The 27,945-nt window shown below is 39.9% G+C and overlaps 1 protein-coding gene across 1 annotated transcript; it reads right to left on the bottom strand.

Annotated features, from left to right (window-relative positions):
• Positions 1-689: 689 nt before the first annotated feature.
• Positions 690-26,297, bottom strand: TMEM170B (transmembrane protein 170B). Its single transcript, XM_055704424.1, has 3 exons — positions 25,646-26,297; positions 14,361-14,531; positions 690-9,682 (listed from the first exon to the last, which is right to left on the bottom strand). The coding sequence occupies exons 1-3, from the start codon at positions 25,740-25,742 to the stop codon at positions 9,552-9,554; spliced, it is 399 nt and encodes a 132-aa protein (XP_055560399.1). The 5' UTR covers positions 25,743-26,297; the 3' UTR covers positions 690-9,551.
• Positions 26,298-27,945: the final 1,648 nt, after the last annotated feature.

Genomic DNA, 27,945 nt, shown 5'->3' with positions numbered 1-27,945 from the left:
GTACTTTCAGTCTGCATGGAAGAGATACAGATTTACTGGTGAACATTCTCAAACTGATTTAATAAAATCTAAAGCAAACAATACTAACTTTTATTTAAAGTAAGTACTACAAAGCTTACATTATACTTGGTTAAAATGGCATCTCCAAGAGGTAACAACTGATAACACTCACGGTGAATTACACTTCCTTAAAAATAAAGCACATGTGACAAAAGCAGAAATAAGTATCATCTATATACCTCAGCAGGTCAACAAAAAACTAGATAAAAACATTTACATCATGCTGACTAACCATATTTTTCCCCAGATAGCATTCCATTGTGAGCTGGCTGAACCTGATGAACTAAATCAATCTGGTTTTCCTTTCTGCAACCAATTTGCTTTCTAAACTATGCATACCCAGTTGCACAAACAAATCCTTATTGTAACTGCAAAAGCAGCTGCCTCAGTTCCACTTATAACTAGCCATTTACATATGTTTCATTTGCTCAGGCACTTTATTTCCACATGTTAGAATTTAACTATCAGAAACGGAGGCAATAGGTATTAATATGTGAAAAAAATGGAGACATGGAAGTCTCACCCACAGCTCACTTCAGTCTTGTGACAACACAGGTCCCACTGAGGGTTTTTTCTCTCTATAAAACAGAAATAAGACGCTTGCAGGAACACACCATTACAGTCTAGAAGAAAGTACATCACTTAATTACCAATTTTAGCTTTATTTTATGTGTACATTTGTACACTTCAATCAGGCTCACAAAATGTAAAACTTTTGTTATCAGAGTATTTCATACAGAGGTCAACGCATAGTTTTATGATTACTTATAAGAACATGCAATAAGCTATGGAAGTTTTATGAAAATATTTTAACAGAAACTTTTAATCAAATAAATGAGCATGAGAAATTGTGTTTGACTTGTAAATTCTGTATATAAGCTGCTACGAAACATTTCATATCCCAAAAGAAAAAGATAAAACCTCCTTAAAAGATCCTGAAATCTTACAATTGGGTGAGTGTTCCACTGCGCCTCCACTCTGAAGCATGGAAGTGGAAATTGTGCAGAACAAAGTTTTACTCTAAATAATTGTTCAACTGTTATTGCTGCTTTTCAAAGAACCTGAAAGCATACCATGAAAACTTGGAACTAAACAAACAGCTGAACGGACACATTTAGATCGTTACTGCAATTAAATGCAGAAGGTAACTAGAAAAGTTTCTCAAAATGTTCTGGTCGGTTCGTGTTTTTTTAATATATACATAGAGAACTATACACAAACAGGGAAATAAAAAAGTTCCTTAAAAAAAGGAAAGATAATAGTATACAGTATTTACAGCTTAAATTTCACCTTTTATTTTTAATTGCAGATAAACTGTTACATGAAGAACATCAACAACTCTGAATGAATACCTTTTTCGCAGTGTAATATAGTCCTGTATGAACATAAATCAACTATATGTTAAATCACTCTCTCCATCACTGTTGTCACTACCTTCGAGCTTCGTAACAATGCCTAGCTCACGATCCAGCTTAGGCAACTTCACCAGGTGAAAATACAAACATTTATTTCTAATACAAATTTGCAGAATGCATTCTATCCACAAGACACTTTATGGAGAGATATTATGCGAGATATTATGCTGCATTGTGTATGATCTATTGTTTAAGTCATGCTTGATGAAAAACAGTATTGGTGGGGCACAATTTTGTCAGTGGGCTAATGGATACTTTTTGCTTTTTTCATTTTTAAAGATTTTCAAAATCCCTTTTTTCTCTCCTCCTTATTTGCTCAGCCAAATCCAAATGGTTAAAATACTGATTTTATTTGTATTTGTAAAGCTTATAGTACAACTGTTACAGTTATCAATACAGATGTCAAATACTGTAGGATTTTTCTGATTGTAAAATAGGTATCTATCTTCAGTGGTTCCTGTAAGCATTTCTGAAGAATTATGTGCTCTTCTATATATTGGCACAGTCAAAAGTTTATTTACATGAATACCTGATTACTCTCTAAACCCCTAAAATATTACAGGCCTTCAAAACTTCATTACCTGTATAAATTTAAACACGTTTCAAACAAGTAAAACCATCAGCCAAGTCATTTTAAAAGGTTTTAGATTTTTAGCTCCTATGCCTTCATCCATCCATCTTATATTAATGGATAATCCAGGAACAGATTTTACAATGGTGATATTAAATACCTGAATTAAACTTAGATTTGAATAAAAAGAAATGCCATTTATATCAAGTATTATTTATTTTATTGGAAGTATCTCTCAGTATTTACTGTGCCTTATAGGTCTGGCTTTTCTCCAATTCACAGAAGAGGCACAAAAGGACGTAGTATCCATTCCCTTTAACAACTGACAAATCCTACTAGTATCCCTGCAGTAACTTCCTAAAGTGTTCAGTATCTACAAGATCAACAATTAGAAGTGAAAAAATGGTGTTCCTGAAAGAAAACACTTCTTTAGGTCGTTACTTTAGAACTGTTTTTACGCCTGCTGTACTGTACTGCAAGAATACCCTAAGCAGTAACGTGTCTTTGTGGACTTTGAGATATCTGTGTGATTACATGTAAACTTAACATGCAAACTGATTTCCAGTGTAATTCTAGGCACAAGTTTGGGAAACAGCACGCTGTCGGGACACAATCTTTCTCACTTACAAGGTATCAAATGGTGGGTTACTCTTGGGTTAAAGTCTAACTTCTATGACAACTTCATTTTCATCAAAGGATTTACAGTTAATTACACAAACTAATGCAGCTCAGCTGAAGTTTCACCGCCGTAACGGAGTACAGAATACTTATCCCACTGACCTTAAAGGCTGTGGTGGTGGTAATGAAGGGGTGACAGATATCTGACTTTCAACCCAATACAAACTTCCAGCTGTGTTAAATTCACCTGTACACAAGGAACACTTACTCCTTCTGAAGCAACAGCTGAGGATTTGAACAGTCTTTTCACCTTGAGCTGCTCCCAATCTAGAGGTTGAAAAAACAAAATAATTCAAAAGGTATTCTGTCAATATGCTGATGCAGTTGTATGCTAAATTCTGGTCACACTGGAATAGGGTTATGTTCTAGCATTTACATATATGTAGCACTCCGTTATAATTTATGAACAAAATTCATAATTTCATTTTACCTCAAATTGCTTGGAACTAGATTAGGTTGCAGCTGTCATCCTAACAACTAGTTTCCACATTTTACCCCTTAACTGAGAAACACAAGATGAAAAAGCATATTTCTAGAAACAGAAGAGTAACTGAAAAAATTCTTATGTTCACGATTGTTTTTCTAAGTGTTATTAAAGTCACTCTTTTTTTTTTTTTGGCCTTAACTGATTCATCCACACTTTGTTACACTTAGCAATACTGTTCGTGCTTATGTGGAAATACACGTGTGATGTTGAATGGCTGTATACAAAACCATGCAGCTTAATATACTCGTGATATCATATTCAGATTTAATGCAGGAAAAGCATTATTAGAATACACTTAGCACAGGAAATACATAAATTAAACCAGAAAATAATGATTAAATCAGTTCTTACAGTTATTTGAGCTTAGACTCCACTACAGCTTCCACTCAAATGGCATTATATATGCCTCCCCCTCCAACAGAATTCAAATGGAACTTGTAAGCAAAATAAATATCGTTGTGCAATATGTTGAAGAGGGAATATTATTTCCATCAGAGTAATAAAACCAGTGTACTTCAAAAATAGAAAGCTACTTTACACAAAATCAGGACTACTCTCTTTGGTCCATGTTGAACGTTCAAAATTGCCTAATTTATTGGTTTCTTTAAAAAATTATCAACAGCAAACTTCAAATTATCTCACCAGTCATGGTACATAGATTAGTTTCATGAACTCTGAATTGCCCATAAAATGAAAGACAATAATTATTTGGAAGATTTTTTTCTGCAGCGTAGCTGGAGTTTTGAGTCAAAACAAATTTTTTTGATCTGGGGAATAAGCCAGGCCAACCAGAGCAGCGAGAAATGTTCCTCAGCTGCCTCCCAAGATGAGGACCAGACCAACAACCTCAAGTGTATGTATAGCAACGCACACAGGCTGGGGAGCAAAGAGGAGGAGCACTCAGACAGTTCTGATATAGGAAAAACTGAAATGTGTTGGGACAACTCACATGACTGAAGGATGGTGATGTATGGCTATAGGCTGTTTCACAGAGACAGACGGGGAAGAGGAGTCGTGCTCTATGCTAAGGACAGTCTTGAATGTATAGAAGCCAGCTACAGTGATTGTGGAAGTCCTGTTGAATGCCTCTGAGTCCAGACCAGAGGAGCCATCTCCAAGGGGGATCTTACTAGGCATCTACTACCTACCTCCAAACCAAGACGACAAGGCCAATGAAGCGGTATTTGGGTCACTTAAGCAAGCTTCAGGTCAACAGAACCTAGTTCTTATGGGTGACTTCAACTACTCAGGTGTTTGTTGGCAGAACAATACAGCAGCTCACATCATCCATCAAGCTCCTGGAACACACAGAGGACTACTTCCTCATACAAACGTTAGATACACCAACCAAGAATGAGGCACTGCTACACTTGCTACTCACAAACCAAGACAAGCTTCTTTGTAATATCTCAGTGGTAGCCTTGGCTGCAGTGATCACAACAATGGGGAGTTTGGGATCCTGCTGAGCACACCAAGTGTTAGTACTAAAACAAAGGTTGATGCAAACCCAGGGCCACCACCCGTGAAGAAAGAGTTGGTACGTGAACTATTACAAGAGCTTGACCCCTACAAATCAATTGGCCTGACCATTGTCCACCGGAGGGTGTTCAGAGTGCTGGCTGACAACATTACAAGGCCACTCTCCATAATCTGTGAGAAGCTATGGAGAACAGGGGACATCTCAGAAGACTGGAAGAATGCTAATGTCACCACCATCTACAAGAAGGGCTTAAAGGACAATCCAGAGAATTTAGGCCCATCAGCCTTACTTCAGCCCCTGGGAAAGTTATGGAACAAATCTTCCTGACGGCTATCGCAAGTCAAATGAAGCATGTGACTGGGAAAAGCCAGCATGGATTCACGATGGGCAAACTGCCTGACAAACCTGATCACCTTCTATGACAAAGTAACCTGCTTCGCTGATGTGGGGTGAGCGGTGAGCATTGTCTACATGGATTTTTCCAAAGCTTTCAATACAGTTTCCTCCAGCCTCCTCCCAGAGAAACATGTGTTACGGTCTAGAGAAGTGGTCTGTGTGGTGGGTGGGGAATTGGCTGACAGGCCACATCCAGAGGGTGATGGTAAATAGCTCCTTTTCAAATCAGTAATCTGTCACAAGTGGGGTCCCCTAGGCATTAATATCAGGCCCAATGCTCTTCAATAGCTTCATAAGTGATCTGGATGATGGAATCAAGCGTACCCTGATGAAATCTGCTGATGACACCAGAGTGGAGAAGTGGACACTTTGGAAGAGAGCGCCACCCTGCCAGAAGATCTGGATAGGCTGGAACAGTAAGCTAACAAAAACTTTATGAAGTTCCAACATGGACAAAAACAAGGTCTTGCACCTGGGAAAACATAGTCCAGGAGCACAGCACAGGCTGGGATCTACCCAGCTGAGGAGCAGCTCTGCAGAAAGGGACCTGAGGGCCTTAGCAAACACAAGGTCAATATGAGCAAACAACATGCTGCTGCAGCAAGGAAAGCCAACAGGATGCTGGACTGCATCAACAAGGGCATCATCAGCAGAGGTAAAGTCATCATTATCCCATGCCAATTCAGCTCTTGTCAGGCCACACCTGGAATACTGTGTTCAGTTTTGGCCCTTTTATGCAAAAAAAAACACAAAACAGACAGGCTGGAGAGGGTCCAGAGGAGGGTCACACAGATGATCAGAGGAGTGGGAAGCCTGCCATGTGAGGAAAGGTTGAAAGAACTGGGTTTGTTCAGCCTTGAGAAAAGAAGGCTTAGGGGAAGACCTTATCACCATGTTCCGGTATTTAAAGGGTGGCTACAAAGATGATGTAAATAGGGAGCCTCCAAGGAGTCACACGGAAAAGACAAGGGGTAATGGGTATAAATTCTCCTGGGGAGATTCTGACTGGGGACAAGGGGAAAGTTTCTCACAGTGAGAACAATCGGCCACTGGAATAATCTCCCCAGAGAAGTGGTGGATTCCCCGACATCAGGCACTTTTAAGATGTGTCCGGACAGGGTGCTTGGCTAGACTGTGCTTTTACCAAGAAAGGCTGGGCCAGATGATCCTTGAGGTCCCTTCCAAACCTATGATTCCATGTTCATACTGATAAATTGGAAATGTGTGGAATGTTGCAATCATTAACAGCAGCACCTTCCAACAAAGCAGTAGAAGCTTCTTCACATTAAATATTCCTCCCTCCTCCAGAGATTGTGTTGATGTATTATTTGTTCTTTACTAGAAACTAATCATTAACAATGCAGAATGTGCCTGGTGATATGATGCAGAGCCAGGCAGAGCTATTTGAAGATAGCACTAAATTAAAAGACCCTGTGTGGACATCTGCACAACGCTGTATTGTCCAAAGGGACCCAGAGTACTATCAGTGCCATTCATACACAAGATATCTTTGTAGCCTAACAACTAGGGGTGGGGGTGGGGCGTTAGGTGCAGTGGGGAGAAAAAGGTTATCTGAAATAATTTTTCTTTTTCTTGCAAAAGTTCTCAGTTGTATGTGTAAGGTATAGAACACACTCCAAAACCATCATTCATATATACACACACACATATATACACACATACACTGCACTGACTAGAGCACCTTATGTTTAACAATGTTCTTTCGAAGGATGTGGAATGAAATTTTAAAGTTTCACAGACATAAGGCCACTTACACTTCCTTTCACTGCTGGAATTATTATGCAGTAAATTCATGCTATGATCAAAGAATACATCATAGACAAACTATTTGCCTCATCTATTCTTCACAAGAAATAGTTAAAAACAATTTTCTACCAAATACATAACTTCGTCTCTGTTAAGCCACTTAGGCATTACATTACCTGCCTCTTCATGGTTGCCAGGCAATAATGCCATATAAACCAGAGACAACTAAGCACCTAACAATGTCTTAAAAGTGATTACAATGATCTACGCAATAAAAAACAGCTGGGAGGAAGGTAACAACATCTGCAAAGATGCCTCCTTGTCAAAAGGGGAAACTTACAACAGCAATTTCATTGGCACTGCAATTAAAAAGAAGAATGACGTTAATAAAAGTTTTGTATATGCATTTCGTAAGATAGCAGTTGTCCGTTAGTTTAACTTGGTGAAAGACAGCAAGCCATTGATCAGTGGTAGCATAATAGCCTTATACAATAAATAAGAATCAAAATTTGGAAACTGGGAAGAAGTTCCAGTGTGAAGTAAAATCATGAGAATCTAAATTACTGAATCCAGTGTTTCATTAAACTGTTGGGTTTAATCCAGACAAGCATTTCTAGGTTGTCAAACAGAAATGTGTTAAAAGTTTGTTAAGACATCAAATAACTAAATTAGAAATAGCAAAAATAGAACAAGAATGAAGATAAGGTAATTTGATTTTTTTCTAAAATCCTCTCCCCTAAAAATGTATGTAACAAGGCACATTACGAGAAATATCTTCATTTACTTTATTATTCAATTTGACTTAAATACCTGAAAGCAGTTCTCATAATTTAAGACAATGGGGAGAAGCTTAAATTGCCTTTTACAAAAGTAGTAATTTCATTGTCTACTAAAGTGCAATGATTGTTATGCCAAAAGTATCAGCAGAAAGTAAAAGCCACAAGACAAAACCCCCAAACCATGAAAACTAAGGTTTTGAAGACATTTAAAATAACAAATATATATATATTAAACCACATTTTAAAGTAATTCAAAGCCAAAAATATAACACTGAAAAGGTTTATAACATTTTACATTGTTCCCTGCAAAGCCTGTAACTTTGTACATTTTTCAAACCAGACTTAAATACTTTAAAAGAAAAGAAATAATATTAGCATCCTCAGCACTTAAAAAACCAAAACAAACAAAAACAGTGTACATGGAGTAAAATAAAGGCAGACAGGTTAATTCATTATAATATCTTGAAGCACTAAGCAATATGACTCGATTGTAAGTTATGTTTTAACTATATCCTGTTTCAACAGTCCTAGAAGTCTTTTTGATATCTTAACAGCAAAATGTTTGAGCAATTTACTGTCAGCATTAAAAGCTGACTGCTGAATAGCATTCAGCTGAGAAAAGATGTAAAACATCCTTATTCCTCACACAGAACTTCGTGCCCTTTAAATTTTATTTCATAAATATTTACTTCAAATTTCTATTCACTCCAAAACATTCACATTTAAGACATTTCACATGCACAACACTACTGTCCCTTTTAAACTAGAAAAGCACAAACTCTACTGAAAACTAAGTATTTCGAAGTTCCAGGTATCATAATTTTCCAAAGATACAAAGTGTTCAGAAACAAGGTAGTAAATACATTAGCACTGCCCAGTTGCAAACTCTTGGAGTATAGAGACAATTTTATTAAATTTAATATTTTTTGTTCAGTAGAAACCCAATATCATATTTTTATCACTTTCCATTTTCCTCATAGGTTTAATTCTCTTCAAGTCTGTTATATTTGTGTGTTCTTGGAAGAATACGTGTAGGGTTAAGAGTCCTATCAGTGCTTAAATAAATACAGGGAGCTTATTTGCAACAAGTAGCCTTTTTGAGGTTTTCAGAAGTGCTGGTAGCTTATCTGTATGTTTAAGACAAAGTAATTTTAAGGAAACCATCAATTTAAGATTTGTTTGTGCATACGCAAACCTTCATACAGTCTCCTTAAACTACTGATATCTGACAAGCTAAAACCATAAGGGAATGATGTGCTCAGAAAACCACCATGAGCCGTTCTACACATAGTGCTAGTGACATCACAGCTGCTAAAGCTGTTTCTTAAGCCCCATCCAAATCCACCTACACTTCAAAACAGGCCTAACAGTTGTTTTGAATGCTAAATAAGAATATTCAGCATTCAGAGAGACTCTGCTGATACAAAAGTCAGTTATCTTGCTATTTTACCTGAATTCAAGCAGAGTGTGTGTTCACAGCATTTTTCTATAATTACAATTTCAAAGCTTACCCAACCAACAGTTAAGAACTAAGACTCCAAGTTTGGCACATACAGCAATTTTGTGGAGCGCCCCTTTATTTTATTACAACACTGTCAAGCACAATGACCCCATCCCCACACATCAACCTGACTGGCAACTACTCAAGGTGCTTCATCTGAGCTTCGAACACACGACTTGCACCTTGCCTGCGACAGAGGCACATCAGGCGCAGTGCAGAAGGCCATCAGTTCTGACATTAGAGGGCAGTCTGCTCATTTGACTGAACCTCTGGATTTTGTAGTGCACATTCCACATGCTTCCTTTCTCTTGCACTAGAATTCACGTTCATCAACTGATGAATCCACTTTCAGGAAGCTTCTCTTCAGATTAAAGGTTTCTTTGCACTGGTTGATTTTTTTCCCCTTCTACATAAGTCTCAAAGCGTTGCAAGAATCCTTGAAAATGATATAATTAATGTCAGTACTGTCTGTCCAACACCAAAGACAAGCGCTTCTAAGGGAGCCATATTCTTTCCAGCTACTCTGTAAATTCCAGCTACTGCAGCACCTAAGAATCACAAGAAAAACAACGATCAAATCACAGAAAAAGCCAAGGCTTAAATATGTTGCTGGTTTTTTTTTTTTAAAAAAAATATTTACTGTGCCTATGCATCAACTATTTATAGAACATTACCAAACACTGCATTACTTTCTGGCATTATAAAATTATTAGCCTTGCTTTTATTTGTCTAGTTATGTCAGTCCTTCAGGAATGATTTTCCCCACTAAAAATGATTAACTTTTCCAACATCAGTGTGATTTAAGAAAACTGAATCTTGCCATTTCCCTGCAGACATCTTCAAATCTTTTCTTACATTTTTGCCTCCCACTAATTTGACAAAGTAGCAAAAAATCCTCTAAAAACTGCTTGTATAGGCAGGGAGAAGACAACAGAAAAACTTCTAATGTCTACAAAATAACTGTAAACACACATCTATCAGCTTAATTTAATATTTTGGTTGAATAACTGAGTCACATTCTACCAGTTTAGTTTTAATTTAAACTACTAAATTGTTAAAAAAATTAAGAAAAAGATCAAAGTATTGCATTCTTATCCATGAATATGTATGAAAGGAAATTTCTAGCTAATATGATTAGATTTTGAGCTATAACACATTAAAAATTAAGAAACCACTTTTCCTCTACAGTTGTAATGCAAATCTTCAATGTATAACATCAAATGGCCAGGATAAACCAGAAATAAAATACTGCCGTGTAAACAAAGCCAGGTGCTACTAACTGCCTTCTACTCTCTTTTATATACTGAATTTATCACATGCATTTGAACAAAAAATATTCAGAGCAAATGTACAGCTGTGATGTCTTAGAGCAAATGCCTGAGAAAAAGAAGAGTCTTTGCATCAATCAATCAAAAGGATGTCAATACAGAACAACATTTTCTGTGCAAGCAACTTCTGAGCTTTATAAAGAATCTAAAATGTTCATTCAAAAAACTCAGGCTTGTATACACCTGTGTCCATAGGTAAAAAATTTACTCAATCTAAACCTCTAGAATGAAGCTTTTGATACTTTCTGAACTAGTGATTTCTATACAGTGCTTGCTTTCCTTGCCTGAAAAACAAACATTAAGTTTATTGTCCTTTATTTCAGAATGAATTAATTTTTCCCAAAGACAAAAATTCAACATTCAATTACAGATCTTTGGTGTGTATGGCTCAGATGCTATCTAGTTATAATTAAATGCTTTCAGAGATCACAGAGCCTTTTTCAGGCTCAAAAGACAACTAAAAAGCCACTGTAATTTTTTAGTTAATAGGCAAGAGTTCATTTTTTGAATTTTCTTGGTTTTGCAGCATCATTAACAGGAATAGTCTGCTGAAGTAATCAAAAAAACATTAATGACACAAATACATTAAGTTCCAACAGATTTTCTGAAAGCACAATGTGTATTTGACTCATCGAACGCCTTAAAAAAGTAACACTTCATTTTTACAAAAGTTTTAGAAAGAACAGAATTCACTAATAATTGTGGCCATAACAGTATCTACAAACAGTATTCATGAGACTGTTAGGCGAGTAAATTTTGGGGGTTTTTTATTTTTATTGTTGTTCTTTTAAAAAAAACATTCTGTAAAGTATTTTTTTGTCAGAAATATCTCACCAGAAGGCTAGCCTTACATTATTTCACTCAGCTACCTTGCATACGCTTTTCCATTTTTTCCTTGAGTATTTGCTGTCAAAATCGAAAAGAGATCCTTTAGACTGAGCCCAGTACTGACACTGAAATTATTTTGATGATTGAACTCTCAAAGTGAATTCAAATTGACCAAATTGGAATACCAGATTTTGATGCTATTAGTTAATCAGTAACAGAAATTTTTGGCTTCTTATGAAAACACTGAGCTATTCTGGAAAACATCAGTAATAAAAACATATTTTTTTAGTTTAATTATTATGTTTTTATAATCAAGTAACAGTGTACAATGCAGACTGTAATGCATAACCCAGCACAATTGGTACAGAGCCAAAGTATACCACAATAGGCTGCCAATGAGGGAAATGAGAATAAGTCACCAAAAAGCTTTGAGTGTGCTTGGAGACAGGAAGAACAGACACTTCTGGATAAAATACAGCTAAAAACCTTGCCTCAAACTGCCTGACATTTATCTGTGGTTGGCTTAGGTTTAGGTTTTGTGTTTGGTTGAGTGGAGTTTTTTTGGACAGTATCCACTGCTATTTAGTAAATCTCAATACTTCTTTTAATAATCATAAATTTCCATGGTTTTTCAAAGCCTAGAAACTGAAGGGTTTCCTGCTTTTCTATATGCTAGTAAAAAGATCCCAGAAGGCCAGAAAGTTTGACAGATCTACCTGAGCAAAATTAAACTTGCATTATTTAATAATCTATACTGCATTCATTCACCTACACAAGCAATGCAGAGGACTGGAAATACAAAATTAAAGTAATCTTGCTATTTCAGTTTTCTAAGCACTGGACCAGGCATATCCAAACAATTAAATACTTCAACTTGCAATCCCAGTTTGCAGCACAATAGCTATTAAAAATCCTCTCTAACATTTTATCACCATAATTTGTCTTTAGAAGCTCCCCACAGAATTTTTTCTGCATGAAACTACCCAGTGCTGTCCAGAAACAAAAATATCTGAAAGTAAAAGTATTCGGCTAACCAAGTTGCAGTGCTCTGTGCAAAACCTCTCGAAACAGCACAACAAGCCTGCAGTCTAAGACTGGAAAAAGTTCCAGGTGAATTTACACATAAACAGTACTGCTTGCTTGTTAAATGTTTTGACCTGCAAAACTGGGATGCCAAAAATAAACTGTGTTGCTCCTCTTCTTATGCACAGATAAAAGACAAAGTATTTTCATCTGAGAAACACCGAACCTTCCCCACTATAGAATACTGTAAAAGCCTCATATTCCAGCATCACATTTCCTATCTTCAGTTCTTCAGAAATGCTCATACACTGCTGACCTTGTAACAGGGCCACTGCCATTTTAATCATAGGACAAAAATCAGCATAACATGTAAGGTAAGGCACTCAACTGCTTCCACCTCACCTTAGCAAAAATACCAACCAGGAGAGTTATAATACTGAACTATACTGTGTTACATGATGGCAATTCTAGGCTGAGAAATACACAGCAATTAAAACAACCTTCTTAGGAAAGTCTTCATGAAACTTTTAATGAAATTTGCATTTTTATTTAATCTTGAAAACCAACAAGCAAGGACTTTCAGTAGCAGTAAGAAATAATCTGTTGGAAATCTTCCATGAATGTGTGTAAAGTTGAAGTGATACCACTGTTCCGATAATCTGGGCAATACGCAGAAAAATGGGAATGAAAGGCAGAAAGGCTTGCCTACAGACTATATGATGGTGGTTAGCTTTACAATTCCTTACCCTCCAAGGCTTTTCAGGATAGACTATCTTGTCAACAAGATCTTCTGGCAGAAACTACTGCTCGGGTTAACACAGGCCCCATTCAATTAACTGATTTTGATGCTGAGAACTCCTTACCAGCATTGTTTCAAACAACAAAGCACAAACTTCTTTCCTGTAAAAATAATATTCACTACTTCTCACCCCCCATCTCCAACAGAAAACTCACCATGGTTCTACTTGCTTAGGAAAGCTACCGTAGTCTATTTATAAGTTAGATAAACACGGCTGGATATGATAAAGCCAAAGCGTCCTACTGATCTTATAGTACATATTTCATTATTGACACAGGTAACAGAACTTCTTAGGAAAGATGGAAGAACAGTATTGATACTTCGATGAAAATTTCAGCATACTGCTTTAACAAAAAATGCTTAGCTCTTTATCTGTGGATACAATGCCAAGAAATATAAAATGTCTAAAAAAATATATCAAGCGGTAGGCATTAGACTAACAACATAAACTCTGTAACAGATGCCCTTCCCAAACAGCATTTTATTTTACCTAAAACAGCAGCATAGCTTAATTTATTCGGGGTGGGGGTGCTTGCAGGGGGGTGGGGGGAGGTGGGGCAGGGTGTCTAATGGCCTTCCTCCCTTTCCTCCTTACCCCAAATAAAACTGAAAGGAACATTATGGCCAAGTCAAGACTGGAAAGTTCTTTCAAATCCATGAGCCAAGCGTAACTTCTCCAAACATATTTTCTTAGCTGTGAATCACTACCTACGTTGCACTTTAATTTCTTTTAAAAGAGCAAGGTACTATACTATCCAAGTGCAATTTAAAAACCTCCAGCAGACCCAAGAAAATGAGCAGGAATTCAGCCTTGCAACCAATGGAATCAGGGCCTCATTTCCAAAAGAAACTCATGCCTTTAAGGCTACTAAGAGGTGATCTTGATCAAAAGCTTCTGACAAAAAAAAAAAAAAATAATAATCTGCAACAAGCACAGCAGGGCAGGACTGCTCTTCCTGATCCCAAGAAGATATTACCTGCTGAGTATATACCTTTTGAATAGTTTGGTACCCAATGTTTCCAAAGTGAGAAGAGTAGGATGATTTCTGTACTCCTCTGACAATTTATAGTAGTTTTATCTTTACACAATAGAGGAGCAACTCAGTTGTCACTATCATTAGGATAGCTATATAACTAAGGCAAAATCCTTAATAAACAGTTAAATAACTATGAAAAAGTGGGGTTTTTCTTTTTAGAAGTTAGATTAAAAAAAAAACATACAAACACCAAAACAAAAGACGGACTTACTGGTTATCATTGCTCCAGTTACAGAACCCAGAAATCCAATGCTGACCACAATGACAGAGATCAGCCTCCCCTGCCTATGCCTCTGCAGCATCACAAACATTAATACTCCCACAGCACCATGGACAAAGAGAGAGGAGAAGAGAGCCCACAGGAAAACCCAGTACCACATCTCTGAAAGAAAGCAGTCAAATAAAGGGTTAATATTTCTGAGACAAGTACTTTGTAAGTAAGAAACTTTAAAACATTGCATACAACCAACAGTAAGGGAGCAGCAATACTGATTTCAATCTTACAAGGATTTAATGTGACAACATCAGCATATGCTCAAGACACTTTCCCACTTCTAGCAGTCTATCAAAAAGCAACAATACTATTATGATCAAAAAACTATAAAAAAGATTTGTCACAATTCTTAACTCAGATGTATTATTACAAGAATTCTGTCATTCTTTTAATGGTGTCTTTAAACAATGTTAATTGCAGCTTCTTACCAGGTATTGTAACTACTCCCGAGGAATGAAATATTCTCTGAAACAAAAACCGAACCAGAAAAATAGTCAAGAATTGCGGGTTGTTTCTTTGTTTGGGGTTTTTTTTTTGTATTAAAAAACAGCCAAACAAACAGAGACAGCATCAGGTAACATCAAATGGGAAAACTGAGATTAAAGACTTCAGTTTATCTACCCAGGAGCTGTAACAGCGTCCTATTGAATTAGCTTCAAAGGCACAAATAAAAACACTACAATTTCAACAAGAAACTTTAACACATCTAACTCCTTGCTTCCAATTGCTTAGCACAGAACTTCAGAGAGACAGGTAGTCACTATTATTTAAACTACTAAGCAAGGAAATAGATCGTGAGAACATGTGGAGTACAAACATTTCACTGAAGAATGGCAGACATGATCATTACCTTCAAAGAAATGAGCAAGAACCATCAATGAAACTACATAAGTAGTAAAGAACCTTTCTCACTTGGTTTTACTATAACTTCGTAGGGTGGCAAAATGCAACAAAAGAGAAAAAAATAATTTATTTTTTAAGTCAACTACAGTAGGAATAGATCATCACAGAATTCAGGAAAATGTGCCCCAATTTGCTGACTGACATAATCCCACAAAACTGTCATTAATTCAGATTTTTTGCTGCAGTTCCACCTCAAAAAAAAATACAGCTTCCTTACAACAGCAAGATACTTGCTGTCTATGAGGTGAGCCTGTACTATTTATCACAGCTTGACACACACCAGTCATTGGAGCAGAAATATGACTCAATTAGCTAACTTAAGTACTTAGCAGTTCTAACAAAACATACTGTGAAAGGATGCTGAGAAAGTATGGTTGCTACATGATAACCACAGCCCTTTGGGTCCAGTGTCAATATTGGATGTATAATCGTAGCACAGAGTTTAAGCTTTTCACTTAGCAGTAGAGTAACTCAACCCCTTCCCGTTCACACAGACATAAAAAGCAGAACTATGTCACAGACCTTAAAACTCCTCTGAATTATGGCAACCAAAAGGCCCTCTTCAGAGAGCAGCAAGGAAGATGGGTGGTAAATTAAATTCAATTAAGATTTCAGCTGTAGTTCCAGAACTAAATTTCCTTCCCAAGTGCTTGGATATACACACGCATATACCGACAGGGGCTCCAAGCAGCTCTCCTCAGATCTTCCATCCCTTCACTCTGGCCCCAAGTTGGGTGCCAAAAATCCTTGCAAAAGGAAAACGACTGCAGTACGGTTTCACTAGATGTCTCACCATTCTCAGAAGCTACTGTGACAGAACAGTGGCAAGAGTGCCAAGTCGTCACTCTACAAACACCTGACAAACCCTTCTACTAGCATTAAGAAAGATAAACTGCTGATATCTAATCTGCCATGGTCATGGGGAGTTTGGGAGGGGAACCTCTCCTGTAGTCCTAACAGGCCTCGTCTGTTACTGGTACAGCTTGGGTATTCCCATTGTTTTTTTTCTAGTGGAAGCAAATCAGCAAGGAGATGAATCAAAGGATCTGTCAATACAGAACCCAGCAGTCCTGCTAGACCTACAGTTTGGCCATAGAGAAATAAGCCTTAGAAGATAGTAAAAAAAGTTTACTTCCCTGCAAAGTAAATCACATACAATTTCAGGTGGGAAAACATTGTCAGGAATGAACATTTTCATTCTTCTAGCATACATCAGAAGAGCTGCCAGGGATGACCCTTTCATCGAAAGATGTCACAAAAACAGATTCCTAACAGCTCAAAACACTATTCTATTAAAATATCAACTAAGCTCCTGTCCCATGGAGGATCATTTCCATGAGGACCAAATAGACTGTTCACAGATAACAAATAATAATTTTAGAGGTATGGACTGAGCAGACTAGTTCAGCAATAGACTGAACAGGTCCTCAAGTCTAAACTGCTTTGGCAACACTGGCAGTGAAATCACACACAAGGTCTATGCTCCATTTTACCATATGAGTAACCATGAAGAACAGAAATTAGAAAGAATGTATCTAGTAGGCAAGACAAAGCATTTCCTTGCTTGCAGATGTTGATCTCTGAAGACCTTCCACCTACAAGGTATTATGTGCCTATTCTTCAGTCTCCCAATTTAGTTCTCCACAGTAATGTGGTTGAGCCCATCTCCCAGATTACTCAGAGAAGCACAAAATTAAACTGTTGGCAGGTGAACGTGATGCTGAATGCAGCTTTAAAACTTGTTCTTATACAAAAGAGGGTGTTTTGCTTTGTGTGCCAGTAAACACTGTAGTGGAAATGCTGTCTATTCTCTGGACACAACATCCTTTCCTGCAATTAAGTCTGTCACACAATTTCCATACCACTCAGCATACACTAATAAGCAAATTACTCAGTAAAAGAGGCCTGGATTATCAGGACAGTGCTGACAATATTCTTGACCCAAATTTTCATTTCTCTTGAGTAAGGCAGATTGCAGGAGATGAATCAACTATCAAAAAAAAAAAAAATCAAGGACCTCTGCAATATTACTAAAGTAAAGATAACCTGATACTCCAGAGATACTCTGAGAACACATATTTCAAATCTGCAGTTGAAGAAAATGCTTGGTTCTTAGGTAAGGTTACACAACAACCGCAGGCTTCTAAGACTGGCAAACACTCCATAACTATGACAATGGGGTATTGATCAGTATCATCCCACCAGTCCTTCCACAATCTATAAACAAACTTCTGGAAGGTGTGCTGTCATGGATACTGACTTCAGGTACATATCAACTGATTTCATAAAACTGCATCAGAATGAGATAAACTCATCCTCATTTAACATGAATCCAAACACTGGCAGACTCCATCATTCCAGGTGAGGGGGACCTGCAATTATGGCAGCCTATTCAGCAGCCAGTTACTCTAGAGTGAGCTGCCAATATATAGATATGCTATGAGGAGAAGCAGCAAAGCTCTTGACATTGTCTCTCAGCAAATGTACCTGGGGGATGCTCTAGACACTGAAAGCTGCACTTCCAGTCACTCTCTCCTAAAATACCATTGCAGCTGAAAAGCTTGAAACTGGACCAAGAAAGTGTGAGTCTTGAGACAGTGCCATTCCCTGTTAACATCCACAGAGTTTATAGGCATTGCACCACCTTTTAGGAAATCAGTGTCTGCAGACATTGTCAGCCCCCAACAGCTAGAAAAGGCAACCGATTTCCAGTCTTTGACCTTTCCAGACTTATTAGGATGAGTCTATTTTTAGAAGAAAAGATTATGGGAAAGCTAACTACTGCTCTGTAACTAAGGAACCAAAAATATTTACAAACCTTTAAACAAAATAGCTGCACAGTGAGCAACTATCTTAGGTCTTTTTTAATTTTTTCCTGGTTTCAGCAGGGATGGAACTAACCTCCTTCTTAGTAGCTAGGACAGTGCTGTGTTTTTGGTCTGATTTGAGAACGATGTTGATAACCCACTGATGTTTTTAGTTGCTGCTGGGCAAAGTTTATACTAAGTTAAGGACTTTTGTTTTCTTGGGCCCTGCCAGCCAGAGGGCTGGATGGGCATGGGAAATTGGGAGGGGACACGGCCAGGACAGGTGACCTGAACCCTGAACTAGCCAAGGAGGTATTCCATACCATGGGACATCATGCTGGGTATATAAACGGGGGGGGGGGGGGGGGGGAGGTTTGGAAGGTGTGATTGTTGCTGCGGGACTTACTGGGCATCAGTCAGCAAATGCTGAGCAGCTGCACTGCGCATCACTTGTTTTTCCTTCCTCCCTTTTCCTTTGATTTTCATCCTTTTCCCCACCTTTCCATTATAACTATTATTGTTGTTGTTGTTACCTTTTTATTCTGTTTAAATTATTAATTTGTTCTTATCTCAATCCTAGAGTTTTACATTTCTTTCCGATTCTCCTCCCCACCCCTCTGGGTGGGGGGGAAGTGAGCAAGCAGCTGCATGGTGCTTGGTTGCCAGCTGGAGTTAAACCACAACAACATTCCAAATCGAGCTCAAGGAAAATCAGCATCACCTCTCACTTCGTATTTAAGCCACCAGACATGAGACTAGAACCAGCCCCAAATGTCCTGTTGGGTAACAGAATATAAACTTGAGTTCTTTGATACACACTTCCTTCTCCTGGTCCTTAAAAGCAACACACATGTTGAATTCATTCAGAAGGAAATCAGAGAACACCCAGAAATATTCCTTGTTGCACACAAATGCAGCTGTAGTGTTTAAAGAAACCAGTGAGAAACCAGCACTTCAGAGGCTTAGGTTGCCAAGTCAGTAGTATTGTCAAGTCAGTGATGCAAGAAATACAGGTAGTTACACACACCTGCAATAACCCAGTACTTTCTTACTATAAATTATCCATAATACCTTATAATGTTGCCAAATTGACTGTAGATGCTAAAACTTGTAGGTATTCAGAAGACTTGGAGGCGAGTGGGGTGGAATGGGGGAACACCTTCAAGTCCAGCTGAAGGCAAGAGGGAGGAAGAATCAAAACTTTGAGAAGGAGACAGAAGGGGGAAGTGACAGTTGTGGACAAAAAAGTTAGGGACATACACCTATGATACTTCTATTTGCAGAGGGCAGGCAGCAGTGTAAGGGACATAGCAAGCAGTGGAATTAATTGTCTTTGTCCTGTAGGTAGGCAAATTACTCAAGAGTTCATCTTCTATTTGGAGTTGATTTGGGCAACTCTATCAAATATACATGCTCTAGATTATGCACCCTTTACCAACTGACATACTTAAATCTGTTAAATGAAAGTAGCTGAAAAGCTTTTCTTTATCAAGTTACTAGACAAGCTATGAGCAGACGGACTAGAAGGGTTGGGTTTTTCATTCCTCCCCTGCCCTCACACACACACACACATTCTCACTAGAGATCCTCACCTGCTGCAACAAGAACTGGATTTTAAAAGCAAAGGAAGACAAAAGTCTCCCTGAACAGGAAACAAAGTACAACTCTGCTACTTAATCTTGCAGTTGGAACTATTCTAGCATCTTCCCTCAGTACCAAGATCCTCTAAGTTTCCTACAGAGCCATTATAGGATATTTTTTTGAATTGTTATTAGCAATGAATAGACAATATTTTGTATCAGGATGCAACAATAGAAAAAAGGAATAACCACACTACTCAAATATTCTGGAATGACAGCTTACCTAATCATCATATGACAGTAGCATTTCAAAATCCGATATCAAAGAAATTGAGAACTTGATCACACAAAGCTTTTTAATCATTCATTTAGATCATCTCTTTCTTCCTCTTGCAAAGGTGGCTTTTCTTGTGAGGGACTCAATTCAACAGCAGCATAACTTTCAGAAAACTTACAAGACATACAAAATCAGAGCCTTATAATAATTTATGAACCTTTTATCAGTCATCTTTGTCATGTTAAAGTTGCTGTTAAAAAACAAAAAATCTGCAATTCAGAGAATTTTATCAATTGACTATTTTACGTAAGTGTTTCCTGTTCTTTAGGTACAGACTACACATTTATTAGCAATTTTTCTGAACCCAAGAATTTTCTTTGTCTTCCTGAATAGGTACTATCCACTTGGTTAAACCACCACCTCACTTCATTAAAACATCACCTTAGTCTGGGAAGCTGAAACAGGACAAATCACTTTTTAGTACCTTCCCTAGGAAAGGCAGGAAGAATCATCCTTTCTTATCCTGCTTTATTTACTCTTTTTAAGCCTGGTAGTTCAACACACTCACTTATTTACTTCTGCTGATTAACTGGGCCAGTGATGAAGACAACCGAGTAAGGTATTTAACACAGATGACCAAGGTAAGGAGGACAGCCCATCTTTTAAGCAAACTAGAGGAGGCTACAAGCTCCACAAACCTAGAGGACAATACAGTCATTCTTATCCTGACATGCTGAGGGCAGAGAACTTGACGCAAAACTTTAAGCAAAGAATGGGCTGGGGATAACACTGAGAGATGCCACTAGGAAACAGAGAATGTGGACCTCTGAACACAAATGGGCCAAACTTTGATTGCTCAAAAATACCCGAGTAGTGAGAACTTTTTTTGCAATACCTATACAGGCAAGGAAGTGAGACTGAAGTGTCTTAAACAGCTGTACCAGCACGTTCTTATGTCCTATATACTAACTGATTGACACTTTAAGAGGTATAACTTTACCTAAATGATCACTGTTGCTACCTTGATTAAAAAAGCACACTGTCAAAAAATTTCAGTCTTTGCGTAGCTAATACTAATTAGCTTGCTGTTTTGGTGATACAAACATTCAGTCAAGTCCTCATAGAGCTAGTGAAGAGACATGAATAGAATAAAATTTTAAAAAAACCTTCCAACTTCTTTTGCATAACCCTAAGAGTTTCAAAGCTTACTTTCAGTGTATCCAAATCACTTTAAGTAGCCAAAACACAACTTATTTGTATCAAAATTCTACAGTTCCCAAAGAAATACAGGGAACTAGGAAAGATCCAGTACTTACTGGCTTACAAGCACATCCAATTTATTGCACAGATGCCATAGGTTTTCTAATAAGGACAACCGTGACCTATTTTTCAGGTTGATTTTAAATTCTCAGCACTTAACCACTACCTTAAACCTTGTTTTCAGTTTATGTTCCTTTCCACTGGTTTGATTTGGGTGGGGATTTTTTCTACCAGAAAAGCTGCAAGGCTCAAATGGCTTTTAATTCATGCCCTATCACTCCAGTTTTAGAGGCGTATTTTGTTGATTTAGGTATTTATACATATTGGATACATATCATACATTATGCTTGTGTACTATATATACACATTATACCTATATTAGTGTAGGTATACACAACCTTCAAGACTAGAAAAAGAGCTTTTAAAGCATGCCACAGTTTAGAATAGCATTCATATCACTTCCATCATATCAACACTTGAAGTTGCACATTCTATCAACAGCTTCATCCTGGGCAAACCAAAATGCAAACACACAAAGTCTATAAATGCTAACAATTTCAAGTATTAGCTATATAAATGAGCATGCTGTCCTACTGCCACTCAGCATCAATAAACGTGGAGTACCTCCTTAGCTCTTCATCTTCAGCATTTTTCTTTTCCTCTAGTCCTTAGCTTGTTTTGCCAAATAAATAATGATCGCCTATAACATTTCATAAATCAAAACAGATTACTCCAAAAGAAATTATCTCTTGAGATTTTGATCTATGCACCCAGCCTACCATCTACTACTCAGATAAAGAAAGGACAGTATATTATACCTGCAAATGTAAATCAGTTTTTTTACATACAACAGTATTTCCTCCATCACTGGGTCCCTTTCCTTAATTATTGTATTAACCAGTACTTTCAAAGTTAACAGGACTATACAGTCAAACTGTTCTTTGGAGATGCTGATTGTTTTGCTGCATTAAGCAGAAGAGAAGCAATTGCTCAACAGTATTTAAATCGTAAATTACAGATTAGTCCTCTCAGGTTACAGGATAGGGGACAAAGACATCATCCAGACAATCAGGGACGAATATGTAGAAGATAGAACTTTGGGGAAAAAAAGAATAAAAATTTAACAGACAAGGAATATCTTCAATGTGGCACCCATAATCTCTTACAAATGTTCACTTTCAACAAATTCAGGAGTTACTAGTGTCTAGCACTTTAAAATTATGGACTTTTATTTCAAAGCGTATAAAAACAGTTGCTGGAGTCTTGAGCTCACCACCTTAGGACACCAGGAGGAAGAAAACCCTGACTTCAGAAGTCAATACAGTACAACACATGCTTTTTTCCCCCATAAACTTTTCTGCACGCAGTGAAAACAACATTCTCCCCACACCTCCTCAGTGGCTAATATAAAACCTACTCAGACCAGAAGCTTATACCTTTTGCACATGCAATAACCAGATGCAAACAAAACATCTACGTTGGTTACAGGAAGAGTAGAAATATCACCAAGTTCTTCATTGTGGAAGTAGCCTTTAAAGAAATAATTTATTTTAATGGGTACTCAAACTGGGATTATTATTTTCTTTTCAGTTCAGATTCAGCTATTACCCAACTTCTTCTAGCAAACGCTGATCTAACACTAACTCTAAAACACAACCCATTCACACAAAGGGGCTGTTCTTGGGATTTGCTGGAGGAGGTAAAACAGGGTGATGTAAAAGACACCTCTCCCATGGTTACTACAGCCTTACCTCCACCTCCCACGTCAAGGCAGGAAAACACAAAGCAAAGTACATTGTGTTGGTAGGCCTAGATTCAGCTACAACGAACAGTGCTTGCAGGTTTAGCTATTGCAGTGTGTTGTGATTGTGGCAGGAATTAAGTTGTCTGCAGTGTCCTGGGTACTTTGGGCCATATATGAAAGACAGAATTTCTTTTTGTTGAACCTAGATCAGATATAAGGTATAAAAAAAATAATGGCTCAGCTTCTCATTAAGAGGAAAAAAACACCAAAATTAAACCATTCATGTTTGTAGCATTCCTGATTTAGGCTGGAGTTCATATCAGGTTCCTGTTGGAAGTTTTGACAAAATAATGAATTTTTAAGAAGGATGTTGATAAAATTTTAAAGCTTTGTGCAAACATAATCAACATTGTTTAGATAAACACGGTAAATTTTTACTTGTGCAACTTACAAGCCAAGTCCAGACCACAGCTTTTTAGTCTAAAAGTATGTACAACACAGTCTTAAAGAATATTCATGGAGCACTGTATATTTATGTATTTTTTTTCCCAGTACTCTGAAGGAGTTTCTACTTATACTTTACAGAGATGGAAAAGCAAATAAAATTAAGTAGTCAAACAAGACAAACTCATTCACACAGCTGTTTTCTTAGCATCGAAAAAAAGAATTTATGTTTCTGAACAAAGAGTTTTCTTTGGTAAGTATTTCAGGAGCGTTTTACCTAAGTTTAACAACAATTATTTGTTTAATATTAATTCTTCTATTAAAAACAATCTCCTAAGATATAATCTGTAACAGTGTATCTTATATAGAAAATCCAGTGAAATTATTAACTGTCAACAGTCCATAAAATACAGTGCAACAGGCTGGCATTCAAGTTCCAATTCAAGAACTGTAGCGCAACTACAACTGACACAGACAATCTCCAACAACACTACCAGGGATAAATCATTATTTTTCAGATTCTTTTAATTAAAAAGAAAACCCATTCCACATTAAAAATACCTTGCACAACCCCTCGTTATATTGCAAAAGTGTCAAGAAACAAACTGGCTTATTGCAAAAGAATGAAGAAACAAACTGTTTTGCTTACTTAACACTCAGCACTGAATTTCACAGAAATGTGTATGTTGCAAAATGTTCTAATAAGAAAAACTTTATAGAGGATGTCTGGCACAAAGAAAAGTTAAAGGGGAAAGTTCACAATGGATTTAAGAGTACAAGATGTATTTTTATAAGTATGTAAAAATACTCAGAAAATGAGTTGTATTAGTGTGGTGACACACTAGTATCTGGAAAACAATTATCAGACATCTTAAAAAGTTCACGGATCAAATAAAACAAAAAAATCTCTATAACCTTTTCATTACATTTACAAGAACAAGTAAAGTAATAAAGCCTAGGATGATCACTTTTTTTGCTACAGCTCCAACTTCACCTAGACCTCTATTTTCATCATACTTCTTCCACCTTGAATAGATTTTAAATATATTTATATATATATATAAATCATTACTATACAGGGGGGGAAAGATGGCATAAGAGTGTCTCATTAATATTAGAGTATTTTCATAAATATTTAAAATACATCCCCTTCATCAACATTTTCCACTAATCCATCACCACCTGACATACCCCTATACCAAGAAGAAAGAATTCACCCAGTAACATCTCTGCTACTGACACCAAATCTCTGCTTATTCAGAGCTGGAAGCTTATGATTTTGTTTACCCCTGGGCAGAATAGGAGATCAGAAGATACACCTCTCCACTACATGCCATGGGTCTCACAGAAGTCCACATCCAAGTTTGAGCATGAGATTAAGCAGAAAAAAAGCCAGCTCTTGCCAAAGCCAGCTAAAGCTCCCCTCTCCTAACAGAGGGGGAAGCCCAAGCTCTGCTTTGGTTCACAGAAGTCTTTCAGAAAAGCACAGTCTAAGAACTCCTGATGCTCAAGATCATGTCTATGAGTCAGGAAACGTCTGCCACCTCCTTAACTCCTACAGCTCCCATTGTCCATGGAGCTGGTGGTGGGGTGGGGGAGAAGCCTCCAATTCCCTGTTAATTTCTCTGGGTTTTTTGTAGTTGTTTTTTTTTTTTTTTCATAGCTGTCAAACGCCAACGAGCATCTATCCAAAACCCACCCAAACCAAACCACTCCCCCAAACATACTCCAGCCTTCCATACATATTTATATATTCACACATGCTTCCTACAACCCTTTACTCACACACAGGGATCTACCAGCTCGCTCATATACACATACCCTATACCATTAGCCTTTTATTATATCTATACTACAAAAGTGAGCGAACACAGTCACACCCTCGGCTTCTTTACTCGAGCAGACACCGGGCACACAGCCCAGTCCTCCCGCCGCCGAACACGCGGCTCCCTCCCGTTCCCCCGGGGATACACACACGTTATGTAGGTGCCCAAGGAGCACCTCGGCCCGCTCGCACGCAGCCGGCTCGGGCACACAGCCCCCGCCATGCCACACACCCACGCCCGCCATTGTGTGCCGCGGGGGTCGCTCCCCCACCCCGCCGGGCCCACCGCCCCCCCCCGGCCCAGCAGCCCGCCCGCCCCGGCCCCCACGCGTGCGGCAGGGCCAGCCCCCCCGCCGCCCCGCACGCCCACCGCCGCCGTTACCGGTGAGGTGGCGGAGGACGGTGCCGTGAGCCCACAGGCTCAGCACTTGCTGCACCGACAGGTTGATCATGGAGTTGTCTCCCGCTTCCACCTTCATCGCGGCGGGCGGGCCGGCGGCCTCTCCGCCGCCGCTCCTCAGCCGGGGGGGACGGGCGGCAGCGGCGGCCTGGCGCCGGGCGCCTCTTGCCGCCGGACCGCGGGGCGGGAGGGCTGCGGCGGTGAGGCGCGAGAGGGCGGGGAGGCGGCAAAGGGGCCTCCGCGCCGCGGGGGAGACATCGAGGACGGAGGAGGAGATAGCGGCTGGGGAGGGGGAGCCGAGCGATCGGGCCGGCCGCTGGCGCTTCCCCGCGGCTCAGGGGCAGGGCGGGGCGGCCCCGAGGTGCGAGCCGCCGGCGGGGGCGGCCGGCAGGGCCCGCGCGGAGCCCGTCGCCGCCTCCTTCTCCATCGGTAACGGCCGCCGCCTCGCCAACGGCGCCGTCACGCCGGCCGCGGGCATCACCTGGAGCGGGGCGGCTGCCAGGCCCCCCCGCCTCACACGGGCGGCTCCGTGCAGCAGCGGCCCCGCCCGCGGCCGAGGGGTGAGGGCGGCGCGTGCCGCCCGCGGCTCCCGCCGCGAGACGCCCACCGCCGCCGCCGCCGCCGGAGGGGCGGGAGGGGGAGGGGCGGGGCGGCCCGGCGCAGGCGCGGGGCGGGGCGCGGGCACCGCCGCCGCCGCCCGGGTGTGGGGAAGGGGCAAGCGGCCCGGCGACCGTCAAGCAGCGCGCGAGCCGCACGCCTCTGCCTGATTGGCCCCGGCCGCGGGGGCGGGCTGGCCCCACGTGCCGCTGGCGGCCGCTCGGGCCGGTGGGGCCGCCCGGGGCCCGCTCACCTGGCGGGCGGGACCGGCCCGGGACCGGCAGTTAGAGACGGGGCGGCTCTTCCCCGCGGCGTTAAAGCGCCAAGCTCCGGGGAGCGCGGCCGTTAGCAGCCCGCGGCGGGTCTGAGGCTCCCCGGCCGCCCCCGGTCGCCGCTGAGGGAAGGTAAGGAGGCGGTGAGCTGCGGGGCCGGGCCGGGCAGCCGGGGCACACAAGGTGCATGCTGCCCGGGACGGCCGGAGCTGCCGCAGCTCGGGTGATAACCGGTTGTGCCGCCGAGGAGCTGTCATCATGAGGCAGCATCCGGCGCTGCGACATCCCCGCCTGTTCCTCTGAACCCCGGAGCTCTACAGGCCCTGCTGCTGCCGGTTAAAGCCCTCCGAAGTTAGAAAACGTGAGAAAGCTTGCGCAAATCTGGATTCTGTAACCATCCTTCAGTTAGTTCCTTTGCTTTAAAGAATTAATTAAAAAATGCAGTCTTTAAGCTGAACGCTGCCTCTCTCAAAGCCCAGGATGCACAGCTCTTAGTGATTCAAAAGCCAGCAATTTCCCCCTCGTTCTTAAATATGTGTCCCCACGCCGTATTCAGCGCGCGCATTTCCTCACTGGCCTTCCTTCAACAGTGCTTGCTATAGTTCTTCATTTTATGTCAGCATCCTTTGATGTAAGGGTAAAGTAATTTGCAATTTATAGATAAAGAGCCACAACCAATAAATCAGCTAATATCCTGCTTGATGCCAATGACCCGGTTTTTTTTCAGACAGACTATTGTGGGATGTTTGGCTCAGTGGACCGCTCCCAAAGCCTTTTGTTTGCTGCTGACAATGCTTGGCATTTCTGCAAGTAGGTATCAAGCCAGGCAATGAGAAACTCACAGTGAACAGCTCCCCGGAGGGCTCTGGATTTGACTGATTAAGCACAGGATCACTGCGATGGATAAAGAACGCAGCTGCTGAGCCAGGTCCTGTTCTGTGATTGAGGGTAGGTCCTCCCTCCCTCGCCCTGCAATCCCGCCACCTTACAGTTGCGTAATTCAGGCCTCACAGAAAATGATTGCTTTCATTACACGCTAGCGATTCATTTTTAGGGCAGAATTATTCCATATGTGAGTAGGGCTCAGTGAGAAAATAAAGTATTACTTACGTTTGTATGTGAAACATCCAAAGAAGTGTTCAGAAACAGTTATTCTGGTTTATTCCTTTTAACTTCTGCATGCTGAACTTTGAGAAAGCAAACATTTTTCAATGTGCTTAGAAATATCCCCAACCTTCAATCTGTACTGTAGACCAATGCCCCAAGAACAAGTATACTCTAAGGGACACTGTGGTGTAATAAGAGAAACTCTCAGACAAAAGGAAAACCAATGTTTTGTGAATATTTTAGCTTAGAAACCCTATCGTCACCTACTGACAGATGTCGGCAAGACCATCTGGTAGGCCAGAGGCT

Source organism: Falco cherrug, chromosome 3 (assembly GCF_023634085.1).
Source record: "Falco cherrug isolate bFalChe1 chromosome 3, bFalChe1.pri, whole genome shotgun sequence".
Classification (NCBI taxonomy): domain Eukaryota; kingdom Metazoa; phylum Chordata; class Aves; order Falconiformes; family Falconidae; genus Falco; species Falco cherrug.
Note: the sequence above shows the minus strand (reverse complement) of the source record. Positions and strands in the feature narration are given on the sequence as shown.